This window comes from Brachycentrus maculatus, unplaced genomic scaffold (assembly GCF_059751285.1).
Source record: "Brachycentrus maculatus isolate JH-2025_06_01 unplaced genomic scaffold, ASM5975128v1 h1tg000293l, whole genome shotgun sequence".
Classification (NCBI taxonomy): Eukaryota; Metazoa; Arthropoda; class Insecta; order Trichoptera; family Brachycentridae; genus Brachycentrus; species Brachycentrus maculatus.
In genome coordinates this window covers 1787701-1809499 of record NW_028281044.1, presented here as the reverse complement: position 1 = coordinate 1809499, position 21799 = coordinate 1787701, and the positions used below count along the sequence as shown (strand labels likewise).

General features: G+C 45.2%; 1 protein-coding gene across 1 annotated transcript in view; it reads right to left on the bottom strand.

The window, feature by feature from the left end:
- Positions 1-21799, bottom strand: part of LOC148305027 (uncharacterized) — a 38020-nt gene that overhangs the window by 6811 nt on the left and 9410 nt on the right. The window contains exons 6-10 of the mRNA XM_088267328.1: positions 21012-21194; positions 19506-19966; positions 18843-18997; positions 1926-17970; positions 865-982 (exon numbers count right to left, since the gene is read on the bottom strand). Coding sequence (XP_088123454.1) covers positions 865-982; positions 1926-17970; positions 18843-18997; positions 19506-19966; positions 21012-21194 — 16962 coding nt within the window. The remainder of the gene's footprint in view (positions 1-864; positions 983-1925; positions 17971-18842; positions 18998-19505; positions 19967-21011; positions 21195-21799) is intronic.

Sequence of the window (21799 nt, the reverse complement as noted above, 5' to 3'; positions counted from 1 at the left end):
AAATAGAGGGTCGAAGAAGTGTGGGCAGAAGGCAGATCTCCTGGCTCCGGAATATAAGAGATTGTATGGGGATCAGGACCGTCGAGGCGCTGCTACGAGCTGCTCGAGACAAGGAGAATTACTCTCAAGTGATAGTCGACGTCAGGGGGACCTAACATGACACAAACAGAAGAAGAATAATAATAATATCCTTTCTATCACTAATTATGACTTGAGCTTTGTGTATCCCATTATTTAAAAATAGCCTATTACTTAAGGTGGAAAATTGAACCAGTGCTTGTCTGGTATCATCTTTTTTTTAAATTTTTCCGCCTGCAAATGCAAAATTTGTTCCTATCATTTCTTCCGTGTTGGACTCATATGGCTGCGAGACATGGTGCATATCTGAAAGAGATAAGAATAGGCTGAATGCGTTGGAGATGTGGATCTATAGAAGAATGCTCGGGATATCCTGGAGAGACCACATCTCCAACTACGAGGTATTACGATTAATCAAAGAAAGGAAGCACCTACTCGCGACTATCTCCAAAAGACGCGCCGAATGGATCGGCCACGTGCTAAGACAAGAGGGTTTCCTGCACAAAATAATAGAGAGGATGATCGAGGGAATAAACGCCAGAGGACACCCACGCCGCGAATACCTAAGCGACTTATACGAAGACATGGGCTGCTCGACGTATGAGGAGCTGAAGAGGACTTCCGAAAATAGGTGAGAATGGTGCAGGTAATTCGCAGGATTGAGACCAGAGAGAGAGAGGACTCGTACAGTCCTCGTACTTCCTTGTGAAATACAGTGACGCAATTTATGGCAAATCGCGGTTCTGGTCTCGAAACGGGTTAAAAATTAATATTAATATCACTTACATCTCTGGCGCCGTCTCTATGGTGTGTCAGGCCAGGGGGAGAGTCTGTGTAGCGCCCGTAGGCAGGGGAGCCCCCGTCGCCCCCGTGGCTGGCACCACTGCCACCATTGGACGCAAGGCTAAAGTGACGAGGAACAAGGGATTCAATTAATATGGTAATCAAAAAAAAAAACATCACAATCACAAGAAAACATATCCTTTTTTACAATAACTAAATCTTTACTTGAATTGCGATCAAACTTTAACACAAATCTCTTGAAAATTGGGGGTGTTGAAGAAATTTTGCTTGAAATCCATATTTACATGAAATACAGATAATTTGAAGGTTTAAGGAAGTGTAAGATCCTTATCTGCGCCCAATGATGCATAGGGAACTGCATCAAATCGATACAATGTTAAGTTATTTGAAAGCAAGGGAGGCTGTTCTTTTTCCATGAATTTTTTTTTCACAAATCTATGTATTGAAGATTGAAATTATGTAAAAAAATAAAATTCATCATCTCTACATTTATTTATTTGGCAGTATAAATAATTAAAAAAAAAAACTAGAGGTAAAATAACTGTGAACATTTTTAAAAATTATCTATTTGGCAGTATAAATAATTAAAAAAAAAAAAAAAACTAGATGTAAAATAACTGTGAACAGACTGTAGGTTGTATTTTAAGACAAAATTACATACAAATATCCACAGATGTAATTACAATTTGCGTCATTACGTCGTTACTCCTTTGAGGAAAATTTGCACCGGCCTTCATTTACTCATATAACTAACTTATGATAAGACATATCGTAGTCATACAGGAGAAAGTGACCAAGTGCATTTTTTACAAAAACCTGATCATTGACTATTTGATATCTTACTAGCTCAATATTGCCCTGAAATTTAAACATGGAAGTATAATATATTGACTTGTTAAAAATGACTAACTGCATTGATGTTTATTTTGTTGCCAAGCAAAAGTGACTTAAATGGCCCTCCTGAACATTTTACGTTTTGATAGATATAGTGATTTTATAACACAGAAGTTAAAAGTAAAAATAAATATCCGAGTGAAACTCACCTCCAAGACACGTTGGCATCGCTGTTCACCTTCCCCAGAGAGTGTCCGTCATCCAAATGCTCCGAGTGAGCGAGGCTGTAGGTCTGCTGCGAGCCGGGCGAGGCCTGCAGGTCCTGCTGCAGCCCGGCCCCGGGGGCCGACTTCAGCTCGCCGTCACCCAAGGTAAACTGCCCGTCAAACTGCTTCCTTACCAGCAGCAGATTCTGGGCGCACTCTTGCACGTCGGGAGATATCTTCAGTGCGTCCTGGTTCAACCCGGCCACATTTATAGTCTGGAAGGTCTGCCCGAGCGAGGTCTTGCCCGCGAGCTGAATGAGCGATCCGAGGCTAGCCGGATTCTGCACGGAGAATATCTTCCCCGGCTCGTTCGGATTCAGGGAATGGACTTGGATCAGGTTGACCGTGTGATTCGTCGTGTTTTTCGAGACTTGGATGTGTTGAAGGATGTGTTCGGCGCGGTTTTGTATGGAGCTCTGGACGGAATCATCAGTAGCGCTGTCGGTCTGTCCTGAGAATATTCCCTCGTCTCCGGAGCGGTTCTTTATGTTCAGGTCGTCGCTGAGCGCCTCTCTGGAGTCGCTGTGCCTCGGCGTGGCGAGACTCTCGCTGCCTATGGACATGTTTTCTTCCTTGAGCGACTGGGCGTCGGATGCCTCTGACTTGACGGAGTCCGGGTTGAGATCCTGCCCGACTGTCACGTTGGGACTGTACTCCACGAGCAGCTTGGGCTGCTGGCTATTGAGGGTGTTCCCGAGCCAGGCGTTGGTGCCTTCCTGGCCGTTGGCGGCGGAGGTGGTCAGATTGAAAGCTTGCAAGTTCTGGACGGTATTGGCCGGGAGTCTGACCTGGCGGACTTGGCCCGGGCGAGTCAGCATCGGTTTCAAGCCGGCCGGGCTGATGAGGCGTTGCAAGAAGAGGGTGTTGGTGGTCCCTTCGCCATGTGGGATATTCAGAACCTTGGGCCCCTGGTTGGTGACTATGGTGATTTGTTGTCCTCCTTTCATCATGGACATGGGCAGCAGATAGTTTGCCGGCATCAGGACGGCGGTGGCTTTGCCTCCGGGGCCCGGTCTCGTCATGGCGATGGTCTGACCGTCGGCTATGATGACATTTCGCTGCGGCTGGGTCACCGGGGTGGTGACGGAATCCTGTTCTTGAGGGAACACGAGCTTCCTGGCAGCCTTCTGAGGGCTACCTTGCGGGGATTGACTCTCGGGTCCTTGGATGCTGTTGTCGGCGCAGTCTCCTTGGGATAAGCCGCAGGAACTGTCTTCCGAACCCATTGTGTGGCCCGTGTCGTCGCCCGAAGGACTCATCTCTTGACCGCTCTGTCCCTTCCTGGAGCCGCTGCCCGATCCCTTCTTCCTCTTGGACGAGGTGGTAGGATTGGTGGGCGGATTGGACCTCCTCCTGGGTGCGGGTTTATCCTTATCGGGTGAGTTTTCAACTTGCTCCTTGTACTCGGCGAGGATGTAGAGAATTCGCTGAGTTGTCTGCTCGTCTTCCAGCGGTTTTTGGAGGGAAGTTTTGGCAGCGACAGGGGTCGCTTTGGAGCTATTAGGAGTGATACTAGCGGGTTTGGTGCTTTTGGTTTTCATAGATTTGGAACTAACTTTGGTTGGAGTATTGTTAGGCTTCGGGTGATTCACAGAATTGGATAAGCCGTGACTTATTTGCAAAGATGGCGAGTTTTGCTGTCCCATGTTTACTATCGAGGAGGATTCGAGGTTGGAGGCGTACGATGACCCTAGTATAGTTGAGTTATTAGAAATAACATTCTTATTTACATAGGTGACATTGACAGTTTGGTTGGGGCCTATGGAATACAGAACTTCTCTCTGAGTGGTCTGACCCACATTGGGCTGGGACACGATTATGTCCGAATTGTCCACGGTTTGTCTTTGGGGCGACGACTCGGAAAAAGCGGAATTGCTATTACTCCCAGGTTGTACCGTGCTGCGCTCCTTGACCTGCTCGAGCACCATGTCAAACTCTCTGAGTTGTTCGAGAGTGGAAGAACTAAGGTTGGACTCTTGCTGGGGAGCGGTGGGAGGTCGCGGCGGTCTGACGGGTTGCTGAGTCGGAGTCGGCGGTCTCAGGGCCGGAGCCGTAGTCAACACGAGCTGCTGGTAAACGGCTGGATTGGTTCCGGGAATGACGTTTCTCTGAATCTGCAGGACCGGCCTCACGAGCCTAGTTCCCGAGACCATCTGCGTGCCTCCCTTGCTGAGCATCGGTACTTTGATTCGCATCTGCGTGAGCAGAGGATGAGAGTTGACAGTGTTTTGGGTGTGGTCGGCGAACCCTTGGTTGGCATCGTCGGAAGCGGAGTCCATGTGACACACGATGTTGGACTGATGTTCTTGAGGGGAGACCTTCACAGCCTGCTGGTCGGTCTGCTGCTGCTCTCCTAGATTAGTTTTTTCCTGAACCTGTTTCTGAATAGCCTGGAGATGAGCTTCGTCGAGAATGTCGGTACTGGGCACGGTGATCAGATTGATAGTTTGGCCTCCGCCGATGTTGACGGGTATCTGTCTGGTGTAAATTACTCCTCCATGCATCGTTTGAATGTTCATCGGAGTGACGCCCGGTTTGGCTTGCCCCATTATATTTTGCGTAGTCGTTGTCTGTGGGTTTTTTCGGATGAGAAGTGGAGGACTACCAATTTGACCCATCTGACCCAAGTTGAGCTCCGTCGCCAGATCCTGAGCCTGCTGCTCGTTGGCAACAGAAGTTGCTGGATTTTGATTACATTCGACAGCTTCATTCTTCGGTATCCCGTTGTTGTCTTGAAACACTGACTTGCCGAACGCTTGATTGAACTTGGGCAGGCTGGTGGATCTCTCCGGACTGATCGGAGACAATTTGCTGGAGGAGTTTTGTATAAATTTGGCGTAGTTCTCTTCGTAGATGGATCGGGACTTTATTTCTTGCGACTGATCGTTGACGGGGGATTTTTTCAGGTTAGACTGCATCGGAGACGTGTTGGTTTGGATTGTCGGAGTTTCGGAAGACTTTTGCGCAGTCGCGGCGGGCGTTTCGGATTGGATCGGCTGCAATCTCAGAACCATTCCCCTCTGATGTTGGGCATTTAACTGTATGGATTTGCCATCGGCGGATTTGCAAAGAAACTGCAGCATCTTCTGATCATTTCCCTGGCTGGTCAAGCTGGTGAGGAGATTGACTCTCTTGAGTAGCTGGGCGGCGGCGGCGTTGTTTTTGGACTGCGATCCCGCATTTAGTATGTGCAACACTTGATTCCCTCCCTGCTGCGATCCATCGACCAATGAGAGTCCTCCGAACGCAGACCCGGCTAGCGGGGATTGGCCCGCGATAAGTGTGGAATTGCCGCCAGTCACGGTTGAGTTCTTTCCTTGTACTATGTGCAAGACCTGCGAAGCTCCAGATGCATTAACAACAGACTGCTGGGAGTTATCCACGAGCAGGCCGCTGAAGGAGTTGGCTGACTGCCCGGCGGATTTCCCTTGCACGATGTGAACTATCTGAGGTCCGGACGAGTGAGTGATGTTCGTCGACCCTTCGCCCGAAGACTGACTCAAAGGAGGCGGTAATATTTGAGCCAGGGCTTGCTGGAGAGACATGGCATTGATCGCGGTGCCTTTTGGAAATGTGGCCATTTGAACTTGTTGGCCACCGGCAGCTGTCACCGGCGGTCGCAAGATCTTCTGCGACAAGATGTTGACGAGAGTTTGGGCTCGGCTCACGGGAACAAAATTGGAACTCGAAGTGAGGGTGGAGTTTGCGGATGAGTCTCCGGCGCTTTCTCTGGATATCTCCTTGTGTTCGCTCTGAACGTTCGATGTCACATAAGTGTGTTGCGTTAGCGGCTGAGAAGTGAAAATCAGTTGAACATTCCCATCCATTATCTGACCGGAACTGGTGGTAGATAAATTTAACGCGTCGTGTACGGTCACTGTCTCTGTAGAATTTTGACCGACATCGTAATGTTTCTCTTCCAATTTCGGTTGATCGTTGACCGTATTATTGAGATCCTCGGCCAGATTATTTGCCGGTTTATTAGCAATGTCGATTTTGGAGATGTTTTCCGCATTATTTATAATATGCGATTCGTTATCGCGATTTCCCGATTGGATGGAGTCTTCGTTCGGCGGGCTCGCGTACTCCGCAGAGTTATTGGAAGCGATATCCAAGTATTCTCCCGTCGCATTGGGTCTGGTCGGCGTCCCGGGCAGGGGACTCTGCTGGGCGGAACTGACGGGCAGCTGCCCCAACTGGACGACGTTGACCGTGGCATAGGTACGTTGCGGGACTATGAAGTCTAGATCTCTCATTCCCGGGACTCTAGAGAATATATCGTCCGCGTAGCTAGAAAAGCATCGGTATTTTATGAAAGAGTTCTTTTTAGCGCAAACTCTTCGGAACCCGTGGAACGGTTCCTCGATTTTGTTTCTCTCGCCGAGCGGCGCAACGCTCCTCCTCTCGGGAGTCGTTGGATGCGGGCGGAATCGGTTCTCCGAGTTGGCAAGGGCGAAGGCGCGGGCTCGGAGGGCGGGGGGGGCGCTGGGCAGCCGAGGGAGTGGCGAGTCCGACAGCGCTGCCGCCGGCCCATGTGGGCGACCTTGGAGCAAGTCACTGGTGTCTTCTCTGTCGGACCTAAAACCAAAACCCTCTCGGAATTCAGAGCCCTTCTCCCTCTCTCCGACCGCTTCCTCCGGTTCCGCGTTCGCGATAAAGTCCCCGGCGGGAACATCCGGATCCAAATTCTTTTCCACGTCTCCGAATATCGGGGAGTAGAAAGAATTTCGCCGACCGCTTTCGCGAGAGTCGACGTCAAATAAAAAATCGTCGAGATCAAATTTGACGTTGGGCGGCTTGTCCGAGGAGTCGTCCTCTGGTTCTTGTTCAACATCGGGTATTTTATCGGAAAAATTATCCATCATCAGAACCTCCTTCACGCTGAAGCTGTCGTATATCTTCTTATCGACGGACGTGGTGTTCCGACCGTGACTCCGGGGCATATTGATCCGAGGAGTTTTGCGAGGATTAGTATTTTTAAAGCTCAATTTTCGCTTTCCTAAATGCGGGGTGGTGGTTTTTTTGTATGTTCTAATGGGGCATATCAATACGGGACTTCTTTCCGTCACGCTCTCGACTTCTAGATCCAATGCTGACTCTTCGGAAGAGTCCCGAGATGTAACGCAGCCGGCATCTTCAGATTCCGAAGTGGCGTCAGGCGGATTCAGCGCATGTTGTTTTATCACCATTAAGCTCGCTGCGGATGTCTTCTCTGAAGTGCGATGATATCCTCTTGAAAAGGAAAGCGGTAATCGACTAACAGATACTTTAAGGATCTTATCGCAGGTATTAGTAGTCGCGACTTTATGCTGAGAGACATCGGCCGTTTTTTCGGGATTATTTTTGAGTTTGGTTAGTTGATTTACATCTTTCTCGCAATTTATAATTGGATTTGATTTTAGCAAAACGGATAGATCTGATGTGGATATTGTTTCTAAGTTTGCAGTATTCAGCCGTGGGCCAACATGACCAATTGTTTCTGACCCATCACCTCTTTCTGGGGATGGAACAGTGTTAGATACATCCTTATCCGTTTTGTTACGGGCTTCTGGTGTCTCAATAATTTTAGTTGATTCATTATTGATCATCTCGCTGTGATGTACTATGACATCGGGTTGAGGAGACAAAGCACCAGTTTCATCAGCGCTCATCGATTTGTGACACGGAGAGGCCACAGCATCGGGAGCTGAACTGACAACATCGCAGATACATTTGTCTTTTGCCAATTCCGGTGATAATAAACAATCCTCACCAGCTATAGACTCACTTCTAGAAATTTCCAGTACGATATCAAGCTTCGGTATATCTTCATTTACTGTTGATTTTAGAGTCTCGACTATGATTTCTCCGTGTAGTTCTAATTCAGAGTGGATATTCTCTTCAGATTCTTGTTCTAGGTAAACCTCTCTAGCTGCACTACAGACAAACGCTTCATATTCTGTAAGATATTGTACATTCTTCTGTATCTCTCTCGGACTGTTGTTGTTTACTTGATCCTTTACGGGATTTGAGATATTTTGCAGAAGAGGATTGACTCCCATCTGATCTGCAGTAACATCTTTATCGGAAGATCCAGGAATATGAGGTAGTTCATCATCAATATTCATGTTTGAATCATCTTCATCTGTGTCTTTACTTTCATTACTATTTTGCTCATTTGATTTTGATTGAACATCGACAACGCTGTTTGTAGGATTAGGAATATTGTCCATTTCCAGGGTGGTGTTGGGATCCTCTTCTTCTGCTTCATGATTAGTTGTATCAATTTCATCCATGGGCTCCATTTTGACTGGCCCAATTTCCATGTCTGCTTCATTTTCAGATTTGCTGGACTTTTCATTGTCGTTAGCGAAAGTGTTATTATCAGGTGATTCAAGTTGATCCATCCTGTCGGATCTTTCGGAGTCGGATGTGACATCTAGACTTGTGATATTTGGATTTATCTGATTTTCGGCACCAGATTCTAGATTATTTTGATTGTGTACATTGACAACAGACGTAGAAGGAATTTCACCATTAATTTCACCTGCGGTTGAAATGATTTTAATAGATGATGACACAAGCGAAACGATTTTATCCTTTTTTACACCATTTTCGCTTGTTTCAGAAAGATCTGCATTTATAGATTGCCTGGAATTGCTTCCATCAGAAGGTTCGGGATTCTCGACTGTGGATTCATCACTTACAGGTTTGTTTGTGAGGGAATCTGTATTAAAAATTCCTGAAATTATGTGAATGGACGATGATACCACAGTGGGAATGATTTTATTTTTTTCTATTTCATGTTCCTTTACTTTGGAAAGATTAGGACTCTTAGATTTTGCAGCATTACTCTCATCGGAAGGTTCAAGATTCTCGACTATGGCATTATCAGTTACAGAGTTGTTTGCGAGAGAATCCGCCTGTACAATTTTACCAGCCAAGCTGGGTTTTTCGATGATACAATTTTTTCTAGATGGACTCCTGGCTTTATTGTCTTCCACTAATTTTGCTGGCTCAATAAATGCATCATCGGTTTCGGAATCTGATATGTCAATGTTTCGATCTTCAATTTTAGCACAATTTAAATTTTGCGTATCTATATTTTTGTCCGATGCGGACATCCGCATCGAATCTTGATCGACGAAAATTTTCTCATCTTCGGAGTCGGAAACAATAACCGTGTTAAATTTTAAGGGCTTTCTTTTGCCAATCGAGGGTTCAACTGCGGAATTCTCAACTTCAAAGTTCAAATTATCATTTTTATCCAAATCTCGCTTAATTTTCTTGTTTGAGAGAGATGCTACGTCGTTCAGATCGCCTTCGCCGCCTTTGGTATTGAGTGCCAGCCTTTTTGAGAGCCTTCGAATGTTCTGTTTTCTCTTGGAAGTATTAGCGACCTCTTCCCGTTTCCGGGTGAAGCGAGTGTTGGATTTATGATGGTCGTTAGGTATCTCGACTCTTGTACAGATCGATTCTTCTCTCTGCTTCGGCAAGACATCATTGGTCACCCTTACGTAGGAGGATAATTTGAGCTTCAACTGATCATCGAGCGGAACATTCTTCGCTCGAATAACTTTAGATTTTTCACCAATAATTAAAAATGGCGGTGGAGACGGTTGTCCGCGTTGAGATCTCTCTTTATTGGGTAATTTGTAATCATGCACAACGGTTATGTACGAAGGGCCCACGGTTTGAGGAGCTTCGACATTGGAAAGATCCAACTCAAAGTTGTCTATTCCAATCGGATCATTAGGTATGAACAGTTCAATATCGTCTTCATCCGACAGTAATTCAATAATATCATCTTTTTTGGGTGTTCTCATTTTGGTTTCTACTGCCTTGCAATCATCCTTTTTGACTTTTAAAATTTTAGGAGAATCTGGATTTTCATTACTCTGATGATCTGAGGATATTTTTGCATTAGGTTTCTGTACCACAACTGCCTGTTGATTATCGTTTTTATTGGTCTCTTTTCTGATTCGGATTGTCTGGGAATCCTTCTTGACCTTTTTAATTTTAAGAGTGCCCTCCAGTTTATTGCTACTCTGATCGGCCAAAGGTTTAGTTTTAACAGATTTCTGTACAACAACTGTCTGAAGATTTTGTTTAGCACACTGCTCTCTGGTTTGAATAGTCTGCAATTCATCCTTTTCAACTATTTGAATTTTACGAGTATCGGGCTTATTGATACTCTGAGCGTCCGAAGGTGTTGTTACGATAGATTGCTGAACACCTGTCTGCAGTTCGTCCTTTTTGGCAGACTGGTTTCTAGTTTTAACTGTGTGGGTATCATCTTTTTGGACTTTTGGAATTGGAGTGTCTGGGTTATCGCTATTCTTATAGACCAAAGGTTTTGTTTTAACAGAATTCTGTACAACTGTCTGTAGATCATCGTTATTGGCAGACTGCTTCCTAGTTTTGACTGCCTGGGAATCATCCTTTGCAACATTAGGAATTGTAGGAGTGTATGGGTTGTTGCTACTCTGATGGACCAAAGATTTTGTTGTAACAGATTTCTTTACCACAACCGCGTGTTTATCATCATTTTTGTCAGACAGCCTACTGGTATGGACTGTTTGGGAATCATCCTTGTGGACTTTTGGATTTTTAATGGTATCTGTTTTATTGCTATTTGAACAGTCCGGAGGTTTTGTTGCGACAGATTTCTGCACAACTGTCTGTAGATCATCCTTTATAGCAGGTCGCTTTCTGGTTTGAATTGTAAGGGAATCATCTTTTTGGACTTTTGAAATTATAGGAGATTCTGGCTTTCCGCTTCCCTGATGGTCTGAAAGTTTTGCTTCAACAGATTTCTGTAAAACCGTCTGTTGATCACCAGTCGTCAAGCCGTCTCCAGATATATCACTATCCACAGAAAACATACTCAGGCTCAAATTAATTGTACTTTGACTCTTAATACTAATGTCTTGTTCGGCAATAACTTCTTTCATTTCAGACAATCCTTTATTTGTCACATCGCAAGGTGATTCTTCGGGAACTATAGCATTTTGATCCCTAGAGTCTGATGGCGATTTCGGTGGTATGATTTCTTTAGATTCAGACGTCTCATCAGGTTTACAAATGACATGGTCAGTGCACAAACCGTCAATCGCTGTCTTGAGTTGAGATGGTACATTGCCGGCGACTTCCTCAGTTTTAAGTGATTCTACTGCAACTTCTGTTGACGCTATGCGGGGTTTCGGAGGCATAGGAATCGTAACCTTTTGTATGTTGGATGCATTTGCATCGGGTTTGGCTAAGACTTCCATAGATTCAGATAGGTCTTCATCGGATTTGGAGGGTTCTTTGTGTAATACGTCAATGAGCTGAGAAGTTTCTACTTTGTCTCTAGTTTCGGATGCTCTGTCATCGGTTGTGCCTCCAATCACTGCACCATCGGAAAATTTCAATTTATTTGGTTCAAGTAGGTCTTCTTGATTTAAGACTTGTCTTTCGACATTCACATCTTCGTCGTCATTTTTAATAACACTTTTGAGATTCAAAGAATCCACCGAAATGCGTGTCAACGTAACTCTTACAACTTTGTCAAGTTTCACCGGGGCCAATTTTTGTTTAGATAGCGAATTGAAAATTATCGTATCGGCTGAAAGCGAGGAATCACTATCTTCGAGCAAGATTTCTTTAGAAATGAGAGACACATATGAAACAATTGATGAATTGGAGTCAGAATTTTTCTGTGAGAGACTAAAACTTTTTGTCAATTCTTTCGATATGACGGAAGTCTTCGGACTTTGTAGCGCATCGGAGTTTTGAGAATCAACAGGATCTACAATCATCTCGAGGTTACCAGATTTTTCAGTAAATTCACTCGCATCAGGTTTGCTTAAAGCAGACGGTTCGAGATCTTTTGGTGATTTACTATCAATATCAGGATTACTTATAATAAATGATGCAAGTTGTGACTCAAAATCAGGTTGGTTCACAATACAAGATTCAAGTTCTTTCGGTGATTCTTGTTCAACATCGGGTTTACTTAAAAGAGCTGGATCACTTTCGAGATCGGAACTGCTCAAAACTGAAGGTTCCAGATCTTTCGTTGTCTCACTTTCAATATTGGGTTTATTTAAAACAGATGGTACGAGTGTTTTCAATGAATCACTTTCAGTATCAGGTTTACTCAAAACTAACAGTTCTAGTTCATTTGGCTCAGTTTCGACATCAGGTTTACTTGAAACAGATGGATTACTCTCAACACCGGGTGTGCTCAAGGCGTATGGTTCAAGTGCTTTCGGTGACTCACTTTCGACACCAGGTTTACTTGAAACAGATGATTCACTCTCAACACAGGGTGTGCTCAAGGTGCATGGTTCAAGTGCTTTCGGTGACTCACACTCAACATCAGGTTTACTTGAAACAAATGGTTCACTCTCAACACTGGGTGTGCTCAAGGCGCACGGTTCAAGTACTTTAGGTAACTCACTTTCAACATCAAGTTTATTTGAAACAAATGCTTCACTCTCAACATTGGGTGTGCTCAAGACACATGGTTCAAGTGCTTTCGGTGACTCACTTTCAACATCGGGTTTACTTGAAACAGATGGTTCAGTCTCAACACTGGGTGTGCTCAAGGCGCACGGTTCAAGTACTTTAGGTAACTCACTTTCAACATCAAGTTTATTTGAAACAAATGCTTCACTCTCAACATTGGGTGTGCTCAAGACGCATGGTTCAACTGCTTTCAGTGACTCACTTTCAACATCGGGTTTACTTGAAACAGATGGTTCAGTCTCAATACTGGATGTGCTCAAACCGGATGGTTCAAGTGCTTTCGGAGACTTGCTTTCAATATGGGGTTTACTTAAAAGAGACGTTTCGAGTTTTGGTGACTGACTTTCAATCGATACATTATTTGAACCTAAAATATCATTGGAATCGATAGTTTTTCGTATTTCATCATATTGGTGATTCGATTTAGTTGTACAAGCCAAATTACTTTTAGAATCATCACATTCTATAGATTCATCACTAGGCCGATGTAACGATGATTCATCCGGTAATGTGGCGAAAGAGCTCGACGGAACGGGGGATACGCGGAAATCCGTCGTTGAACATTCTATGTTAACATTATTTTGTACTGGTAAATGGGTTAATTTCAAAGATCTATCCGACACGGCGGACAAATCCTCTTCTGAAATATCAGCTATTTGTCGAGAACTGCAATGTGTCTCAATTTTGGGGAGAGCTTCTTTAGGACGCGTGTCGGATACTGCTGAAAATTTGGCAGCTATCGGTCTACACTCTCTTAGCGGCACACTACGGAAGTAGCAGGTTTTAGATGGCCGTTCCGTCGTTGCTGCGGTTTCTTGCAGACACACGGAGGAGGGTGATTGAGAATGATCCTCGTTGAAGCCTGCCGGCCAAGTGCTGGTTTTGTTGCTACCGGAGATGTCACCGTCGCAATTTAAAACTTCCCGCAAATTGTCTATGAGCATTTCGCCACTAGAGATCGGTATGTCGGCTTGTTCCTTTCCTGTAATCACTACAGCGGTAGGTTTCAATTTTTGAGTTCCAAGATCGCCTTCGATTATCTCCATGAGGTCGGAAATATCATTGGCATCGTCGAATTTGTCCTCCGAGGACCTTTGCGCTATATTTTGTTTAGACTTAAAAATACTGTCTACGGGAATTTGTTCTTTCGCACATTCGGCTTTGAGGTTATCTAGACGTTGGGCAATTTTACTATTATTAATACTGATATGGCCACTGAGGAGTTCGCTGACTATCGCATCCTTCTTTACGGCTTCAGTCTTGCAAAAGTTTTTAGGCAGAGAGCCTCCCGAGGGTTGGGGGATTTTGAAGATGGAACCGAATCGTTCCGAGATCGTTTCGGGGGGTGGGGTTTTGGTGACTGGACCGAGGTTGAAATAGAGCCCTCGATTTTCCGCCGCCACTGTACCGCCGGGCTCCGAGGACTTCTTGGTGAATGTGCTAAAACTGGGGAGAGGCTGGTGAGTTATATTGACGTCGGCCAAGTTTTTCACGTGTCTCAAACCCCACTGAAGCGGGGTCCAGGGTTCTTTCTTCTCCTCGGCAACCGGGGGTGCAGGAACCGGGTCGGTCGCTTTGGCCGGGAGCTTCTCTTTCTTTTTCCTCGGTTGTCTCTTCCTCGTTTCTTTCGGAACTTCTTCGGTGCCTTTCTCTTTCACGGGACGACCTCTCGGCTTAGCGGGTTGGAATCGGGACTTGATTTGGTCGACGCCCGCCATCTGTATAGTAACTTTACAAGTTTCGGAGGGAATTTTCCCGACGGTAGTATCTCCGCACTTGAAGGGATGCTTCACAATCAGGTCACTGTTGCTGGACATTCTCGAAAGGGCCATCTGCAGACTCTCGGCACCTTTACTACTCGCCTCCACGACGACAGCACTTTCCGAGTAGTTGAGTTTCCCCGTCGGATGGTTGGGTTTGGGAAGTGTTCTGTTCTGAACCAAGTGTGGAGTCGGATTACTCGTGGCGACGCCCGCTTGTATTTTCTGAGAGGTCATTCTCAACGCGACGGAGTTGTCGTCGCAGGAAACTTGGGTCTGTATCGGAGAGCTATCCTCGGGTTTCAGAGCCATTTGCTTCTTTAAATTGGAAGAATAATTTTTCCTCGCGTACGTCTGCAGGACTGACTTGTCGGTAAGCTTGCTAACCTTCTTCTGCAATGTTATATTTGGGTAGTTCATCAGAGCCGATTCAATAAGTTTGTTTTGAGTGAATACTTTCGATTGTGTAATTTGTTCGGCTTGCGGTGCGGAAGTGTGGCCATCCTTTTGCGCGCTTTTTGATTGAATATTCTGGACTACCTCGCAAGAAACGCTTTTCGGATTTGGATGGTGGAGGTATTGCGAATTTAAAAATTTTAACGGGCCGGCAGGCAGTTGCTCTTTGGCACTATTGTTTAGTGCGGGCGCCGGCTTTTCTGATAGTTGAAGATTTGAAGTTTTGGCTTCGTTAAGTTTTTCTCGACTTTCGTTAGTTTTGACGGGGGATTGGGAATCAGAGCCGGCATTAACCATGGCTTTCATTTCCGAGAGGAAGTTCTGATATTCGTTTTTATTGCCGGATTGTACTGCAGAAGGGTGGAACTTGTCTTTCAACACTGTCAGCGCATTCTCAATAGTGTTTCTTGAGACAATCATGTCTTGTTTGAACCCTTGGATAGAGTTTTGCAAGAGGGGAGCGTGGGAAATTTTGATGGGGTTTTTAATAAAATCGCCAACATCCTGACCCTTTCCTGGTGGTTTTGCATTGTCAGGTCTCTGCAGACCCCGAAGAGTCGAAACTGTGGCAGGATTCTTAGGTGAATTATAACTTTCTTGAGCTGTTAAGATCCTGATGGCTTCTTTAGAATTCTCCGCCTTCTGTATGATTGGCGAAGCTGCAGGATGTCTTGCAGTGTTTTTGCTTCGATTATACACTTCTTGGACTGTTAAGATCTTTCCAGTTTCCTTTGCGCTATCCACCCTCTGTAAGCCCTGCGAAGGCGTCGCAACCCCGGCAGTATTATTAGCCAGTTTAAATACTTCCTGGGGTGTTAAAATCCTTCCCACGCTCTCGGATCTCAGCGAAGTGGGTTGAGGTCCGGCAACGTTCGCGAGATTCTTATTAAGATTGAATAATTCTTGGGCTGTTAAAACTTTTACAGAGTTTTGAATTTTGGTGTTTTCCGACTTTTGCGAAACGGGAGAAGGCTTAGAATTCTGTCGGCTCGTAGTTTGCGGCTGTCGCTTCTCAACTTTTATATCCGATATTTTGTTCAGTTTAGAAAGAGCGTCGCTAATAGCCGGCTTCGTGAACGACTCTTGGCTGTGATGTTTAGATTCTGCCAAATTCTTTTGTGTCTGATCTACTTTTTTGCAGCTCGCATTTGTACCAAAGTCAGACGATATTCTGTCCTCTTGTTTTGATTGCGTATTATTCCTATAAACACAACGTGGAGGTATCGGTACAGTCTCACTCTTAACGGTAACAGGAAAATTCTCTACTGATTCCAAATAAACATTTCTGAGATTTGTTAAGGCCGGTTTCGGAGGGCTCGCAGGCATAATAGGTATTGATAGGGCCGGTTTTACAGGGCTCACAGACACGTAAGGTATTGTCGAAGTCAGTTTCGGAGAGCTCGCAGACATATGAGGTATTGTCGATGGCGGTTTTGGAAGACTCCTAGACACGTCGGGTATTGTTGAACCCGGTTTCGGAGTATTCGCATATGTACGAGGTACTGTTAAGCTCGGTTTCGGAGTGTTAGCAGACGTGTGAGGTATTGTCGAGGCCTGTTTCGGTAGACTCGTAAACGTATGAGGTATCGTTGAAGCCGGTTTTGCAGGACTTGCAGATGTGTAAGGCATTTGGTTAGCTTTGCCAATCGTATTATTAAATGAATCCAAGCGCAATTGTTCAGATAGCGGACTCGGATATTTGCTAAAAACTGGTTTCGGTTGCGGAGTTTGCGACGAAGGGAGATTTCTTTCGTACGCCGGAGATATTTGATGGGGCCGGAACGATTGTACGGGTGTCTCGGAAGTGGTATCGCATCTGCTTATCGAAGGGGTTATTGAGTTTGCAGGATTTATTATTCCACTAGCCTTTGAACTGAACACTTTGACATCAGTTTCCGGTAGCGTTTGACGAATCGTGTCCACTTTGTCATTATACAAGCTACTCGCGGGATAAGGGACATGAGAGACAGATGGCTTTGTATCAACATTCCTCCTCTGAGCCTGACTAGTACACGGTGCGCCGACTTCACTACCTCTGGACTGCTGCGAGTTGGGCAACGCGGGGGATGGCAACACTCTCGCGTTCTGTTCTACGCGTTGGCCCAGATGGGCGGGTGACGGGCTCGGGTTGGACTTGGCCGACGCGGCCATAGCGTTCTGGTAAGCGATGTTGGCATTTATAACATTCTGCTTTCTGAAAGCCAGAAGACTAGACTTGCCCGTGTTTCTGCTGATTTTATAAGCGAGCGGCGGTTCGACCCGCTCGTGAAAGAATTCCGCTAGAACATTTTTTCTAATCAATTCTTCTTCCCCGTGGGCCAGGTCGTACCTTCTGTACGGGGTATCGGCGCTCGGGAGAGGTCTGTTTTGCTGATGAGGAACACCAGACGGTCCCGGGACACCGGTCGGCTCAGGCGGGCGTCGGATGCAAGAAAAATTATTTTCAACCGGTTCAGTTTTAACTTCAGTTTTGATTTCAGTTTTGATTTCAGTTTTGACTATGCCAAGTTCGCGCTCAAACTTTTGATTCTTCCACTTTTCGTATTTGTCCATCTGCAGGCGATAGAGAGACGTGTGGCTGGCGCTGGGCGCGGCGGGAGCGACGGGACGCGGCCAGCTGACGGCGGAAGAGCGAGGCTGAAGGGATGCCGGAGCGACTGAAGCCGACGTGACCGCAGCGGGTACAGGCCTGGGAGTTATTATCGTTCTGGGCAGAACGATCTGCGGGACACTTCTGTGCCTGGGAGGAGCCTTCACCATTACGGGATTGTTGCTCACAGTAGTCTTGAGGAACTGGGATAAGAAGGAATTGTTGTCTATATCACGGAGATAGTCGGAGGCCTTGGAGAGAGCGTAGTCGCCGCTAGTGATGTGATGAGAATCATCCTGCACTATTTCGCATTCTATAGTTTCGGCGGATGGACATTTTTTATGTTTTCCTTTTCCTTTGCTACATTTCTTGTGTTCCTTCGATTTCTTCTCCTTTTTAGGTTTGCCCAGTTCAGATTCACTTCCAAAAGGATCCTCGTCAGATTTGCTCGTTTTAGTGGAAGGTTTTTTCTTGACTTTTTTAGTGTCCGTTTTTGCCTCCTTCTTGGTTTCCTTTTTCGGTTCCTCCGCACTGTCCTTCTTGCACTCCTTGTGTGGCTTCTGAAGTGCGGATTCCTTCAGGACTCGCCGATAGTCCTCGTCATCGTCCCAGAAGTCTTCGTCATCTTCCACTTCAGCCTCTGGGTCTTCCTCTTCGTCATCTTCCTCTACCTCCAGGTGGTGCTCATACCCTGGGAGAAAAAAGCCGCGTTATCCATTACATTCCACACTAAAGATTTCTACCAAACGATCCTTTCAATAGCTAAGAAAAAATAGATAAAAATAGCTAAGTTAAAAGTTGCCGCAAATTGTTAAAAAAAAGTACTTATTTTACAAATTCATTTACTAAAATTACTTTAAGACTCGCTTGAAAACTCAAAAAAGTTCTCCAAAAAAACGGCTGTAGGAGGAAAACTCATTATGTTTAATAGATTTATATTATCCACTGACACTTCGTGATGGAATTGCATTTTTAATTTATTATTAGAAAAAAAACCGATCAAGACAACACTGCGTTTACATGATGCAGTGCCCTATGCACCATTGGGTGCGGATGATGGTTTGAGTGTTGAGAGAAGATATCGCTCACTCCTTTCAAGAACGTCATAAATAAAAAAAACTTAAGTTTTCAGAACGTTTTTAAAGTTTAAAAATATAATACAATGTTTTAAAAATAAATATCAAGCCACTTACTGAACTTTTTACTGTGCAACAGATCTTTTTAGGTAAAACCTGAAGGTTTTTTCTCCATTTGAAAAATATTTAGTATATTTTAAAAAATTAATAAACAATACCTTTTCTTCAAAATGCAAAAACAACACTTTCTGCCCTGTAGCGGGTAAATATTAAGTTAAAAATATGCCGCTTTTGCTGGGATATAGTACATTTTCTGGGCATTCCAAAAGCATGCACAAGTGAAAATTGTCGATTTTTGATTTATGACGTTCCTGAAAGGAGTGAGCGATATATTTGACTTTTGGTCATAGCGTTAGAAGGGACGACAGAAGTGGGTGGGTTTGAGGTCTACGTTCGGTTCCCAGAATGTCAGCTATCAAAATGTCACCTTTCTCGATGCCAAAGTAGACGTCTTGCACTTCTGGTTCGTGGTGCTCGTAATTGCTGTAGTCGAGGCGCAGGAACTTGAGCTCCCTCGTCACGGCCTTGGTGCCCTCCTCCGTGGCCTGCATGTACGACAGGCAGTGCCGGGACAGGTCCTTCCTGCAATACCCCACGATTATTAAAATTGCTACAGATTTGTGGACAAGTGTTTGGACACACTCAAAATATTGTAAACAAATTAACTGGTCAAATTAAAAGCTAAAATAAAATTGAAAATGACGTTTTTAAACGTTTGTCAAGCGTGTGAATATGATCCAGGATTCAGACCTCACATACAAATGAGATGGTCTCTGCTTTATAAAAACTTTCCTCATCTCACCATAGATGATTGTAGTGAACTCGTGCATACTGGGTTACAGGTTCGATAAATATATATAGAAGTTTCAAGAATCTGAGTAGTGTAACTACACTGACAACTGTCAATCATGGGTAGAATTGGTGAATAGTACATGTGTGTAAAGTGATCACTTAAACCGGCCTATAACGGTCGTAAGCCCCGTAAATGTCCAGACTTCCATATTCTTCTTCATCAATGTTGAGATGTCAAAAAATAATATGACAAATGGAGGTTCATTGCATATTCATAGGTTCATTACGAGTGACTCACCAGCTGAGCTCCCAGGTGAGCATCTTGAGCCTGGGCCCGCTGAGCAACACGGCCAGGTCGCGGCACATGCCGGGCGTCATGGCGAGCCCCTCGCCCTCCAGCACGGCGCCGCAGACCAGGCGCCGCGCGAGCTCCCCGCCCGCGCCGCCCCCCGGCTCCTCGGGCTCGGCGGGCTCGCCGGGAGCAGCGGGCGCGCGCGCCGCGCAGCAGGCCAGCACGCGCTCGTAGCAGGCGCGCGACGGGTGCAGCGAGAAGGCCGTCAGCACGCACTCGGCGCTCACGCTGCGGTTGGCGCGCAGGTAGTCGGCCAGGCTGAGGAACCAGGCGGACAGGTGGCGCGCCGTGGCCGCCGCAGCCGCCTCCTCCGACGCCTGCAGCTTCTGGCGCTCCAGCTCGTTCATGCCCGTGGTGAGCGCGCGGATGTACAGCTCCGAGACCAGCGTGCGCAGAGAGTCGCCAAACTGGAAAGTGACAAAATCCTTATTTACTTCTAAGTCTTTCACAAAAATAATTGTCCGTCTCCGTGGTGTAATGGTTAACATGTTGAGCTACCGTGCTGGAGGTCCCAGGTTCGATACCCAAAGGGGATGAAAATAAATATTGGTGATTTTACACTTTAATATTTATTTAATGAAGCGCAGGAGTGATCATCTTGCCATGAAAGTAACAATCAATATAACACTGCGTCAATATGATGCAGTGCCCTATGAACCATTCGGTGCGTATAAGGGTTAGAAGAAGAAGAAAAATAGAGGAGCTTTGATTGAAAGACACGAGAACAGGAATATAGCAGCAATTGCATTATGGTCTCATTTAGTGCATGTTGGTCTTCGGGTCGACCAAAAATTGCATGTGTTAGACATTTTGTGTAGTTTTGAGTGTGTAAATGGTGCTATGGTGATGAAGGGTGGTATTGTTTGCATGCTGTGTTAGTGATTGTCCTGACGAAGAGACGGGTACGTCTCTAAACCGGTAGACATAAAAATCTCGGTGAGCGGTTATATACTAATATTATTAACGTTTTTGTAAAAAAATACTACTACTACTACCATCACGCCGTTTCCCCGCAGGGGTAGGCAGAGAGGATGGAACGCCACACTCTTCTGTCCTGACATACACTCCTCGCCTCCTTCACATCCATACATCTAGTCATACATGCCCTCCGATTACGCAGACTTTTGACACCGCCAGATTTTAGGTTCTGATTGATCTGATCGTGCCAAGTCGTGTAAAAAAATAAATAAGTAAAAATGACAAACCACAAAGTAAATGCTTTAAATATTAATAATATTGAGAATATCATATAAACACATTATTTGCGGGAAATGCTTAGAAGTGTCTTTTACATATTGTTGGTAGAGAGTGGAAGACGCTCGTAAGGGTTCCTTACTTTTGGAGATGGGATCACCTAAAGGAGGGTGGCTTTAATCATACTTATTACGGGATGTGGTACACTTTCCGAACCAGTCTCTCGGTCAGAGAATACGGCGGGAGTGTGGGCAGTACCTGATGCTGGACGGCCTGGCAGACGGTGTAGATGTGCATGGCAGTGTCGGCGGACTGCAGCAGCTTGCGCAGCGCGGGCGCCAGGCTGTCGGGCTTGGCGGAGTACAGCCCCACGAGCTTGGAGGCCAGCGCCTTCAGCTCCCCGCCCTCCATCGGCCGCACTAGGCAAGCAGCCACCATGACCTAATTGGGACATAGTTGTTTTAATTATTTGTAAATAACAATATTCACACAATTCGATAATTTATACAATGAGATTTACAACATTTTGAGTGTTTTCAAATACTTGTTCACAAAATCTGGATTATCTCCAGATTATAATCCAGGATTCGAACTTCACATACTAATAAAAGAGTTTTTGCTCAATAAAAAGCTTCTTTTCATCTCACCAATAGATGTCTCTTGTGAAATTCTAGTGATTCAAGAATAATGTTTCTAAATTGGTTCATATAAATAGAACTTCCAAGAAATTCAGTAGTGTGGTTGTCAATAATGGGTAGAATTGTTGAATGTTACACGTGTGTAAAGTGATCACTTAAACCAGCCTATGACGGTCGTCAGCCCCGTAAATACCAGATTTCCATATTCTTCTTCATCTTTGAAGAAATGTCAAAAAATAATAATAATATGACAATGAGATTTGTTTACGGGTAAGAAAATTCCTCCCTACTTTAAAAAGAATTAATTTTTTGTTATCTAGTCCAGTGTTACGCAAAGTGTGTGCCGCAGCACACTGGTGTATCGTGGCGATTAGTTGGTATGCCGCGGAAAAAGTCACTTACCGATAA